This window comes from Orycteropus afer, unplaced genomic scaffold (assembly GCF_000298275.1).
Source record: "Orycteropus afer afer isolate SDZICR_OR568_19922 unplaced genomic scaffold, OryAfe1.0 scaffold00093, whole genome shotgun sequence".
In the NCBI taxonomy this organism is placed as follows: Eukaryota; Metazoa; Chordata; class Mammalia; order Tubulidentata; family Orycteropodidae; genus Orycteropus; species Orycteropus afer.
Window position 1 is genome coordinate 2,775,673 of NW_006921680.1, and position 1,692 is coordinate 2,777,364.

A 1,692-nucleotide genomic window follows, 5' to 3' on the forward strand; every position below is an offset into this window, starting at 1 on the left:
GGAGAAGGATGCCATGCTTCGTAGGGTGGAGGGTCGAGGAAAGAGGGGGAGGCCTTCAACGAGATGGATTGACACGGTGGCTGTGATGATGGGCTCAAGTATAGCAGGGATTGTGGGGCTGACGCGGGATCGGGCAGTGTTTCATTCTGCTGTGCATGGGGTCGCTATGAGTCGGAAACGACTCGACGGCACTTAACAACAACAAAAATAACCTTATGTTGTAGATACAAAATTACACCCATTTGTTAGGTGAAGGAACAGAGTCATTGGCAAGTTGAATAGATTGCCAAGATCACAAAGTTATTAGTGGTGGGGCCATAATTCATGTCCAGAGGTCATGCTCATAAAATCACATTCTATAACTGTTCCAGGGACTGACAGAAGAGGTCTTCTTCTCTGTCCTGGGCCAATAATCTGTGATTCAGCGTCATAGTGGTTTGGCAGGCCCTTTTTTCCACACTTTCTTCTAAAGAACATCAACAATGGGTCAGTCTACTCAATGACACTTTTCATTATTGTTATTTATAAAATGATTACTAAGACCTTCACCTGGTACTGTTCATCTAGCACTCTGCATGTTTCACGTACTCAGCAATATTCTCTTATCTGTGTTCCCTTGATGCATAGCTCTTTTTTTTCTACAGTCCTACTCAGTGTAAAATCCGAAAAATAATCTGAAAAAGAAAATCCCACTCTTTTCTGACAAGAATTTATTCCTTAAAGCACTCATAATTGGAAATAAGCAATTAAGTGGCAAGACCACAATCTACTGAAATTACTGGTTCTGTTTTCTTTCTTTCTTTCTTTTTTTTTAAAGAAAATAATCTAGGAATGACTGCACAAGACAACATAAAGTGAGATCAATGTGGCAATGAAGGCTCAGGATTTTAGGGGAGAAGGAAATATGGGACATAAAACTTCAGCAGATGAAAAGCTTGAACATATTATAAATGGAAGAAAATTAGGGACACACTTTTTTGAAACTATATAGTTCGAAGAGAAGGGGCAAAATGTAATTCATTTTTTCAAGTGATTTTCCATTGGAACATTTGGGAAAAGAGCAATGATGATTCATTTGGCTCTACTCTAACTTTGTTTTGTTTTTAATTTCACCTTATTGCCTTCTTCTAAAGTGTGGAGTGATCTCAGGAAAAGAAATATGGGTCTCCAGGTTAGAGCTTAAGTTCTTATTTTGCAGCAAGCAAACCATTACTTCATCAATGTTATTTTGTTTTTCTTTACCAGCAAGATACCAGGATGAATGCAGCTCTGCCCAAACTGGACCTCCATGTGATACCTGTGTGGCAAAAAGGGATCACAGGCAAAGGGGTTGTTATCACTGTGCTGGATGATGGCTTGGAGTGGAATCACACGGACATCTACGCCAATTATGTGAGTCTGGGTCTTCCCATGACTACAACTTAGGGAGCTCTTTACATAGACACATAATTAGGAATTTCCTTCACTCTCAACAGGAAGGAGGTGGCCCTGAACTTGGGCACAGTGATGAAAAGTCAAGGCTTCATCCTTTCGTTCTTTCCCTCACCCTTCTGCCAGCCCACATGAACTTTTTTCTTTGTACCAGTGGGCATTAAAAGATTGGGAGCTCTGGTAGCATAGTGCCTAAGGCACTTGACTGCTCACCAGAAGGCTGGCAGTTCAAACCCACCAGCCACTCCTTGGAAGGAAGGT

The 1,692-nt window shown here is 41.2% G+C and overlaps 1 protein-coding gene across 1 annotated transcript in view; it reads left to right on the forward strand.

Annotated features, from left to right (window-relative positions):
- PCSK1 (proprotein convertase subtilisin/kexin type 1) overlaps positions 1-1,692 on the forward strand; it is a 56,142-nt gene that overhangs the window by 11,276 nt on the left and 43,174 nt on the right. Inside the window, exon 4 of the mRNA XM_007942543.2 lies at positions 1,246-1,392. Within this exon, the coding sequence (XP_007940734.1) occupies positions 1,246-1,392 (147 nt within the window). The remainder of the gene's footprint in view (positions 1-1,245; positions 1,393-1,692) is intronic.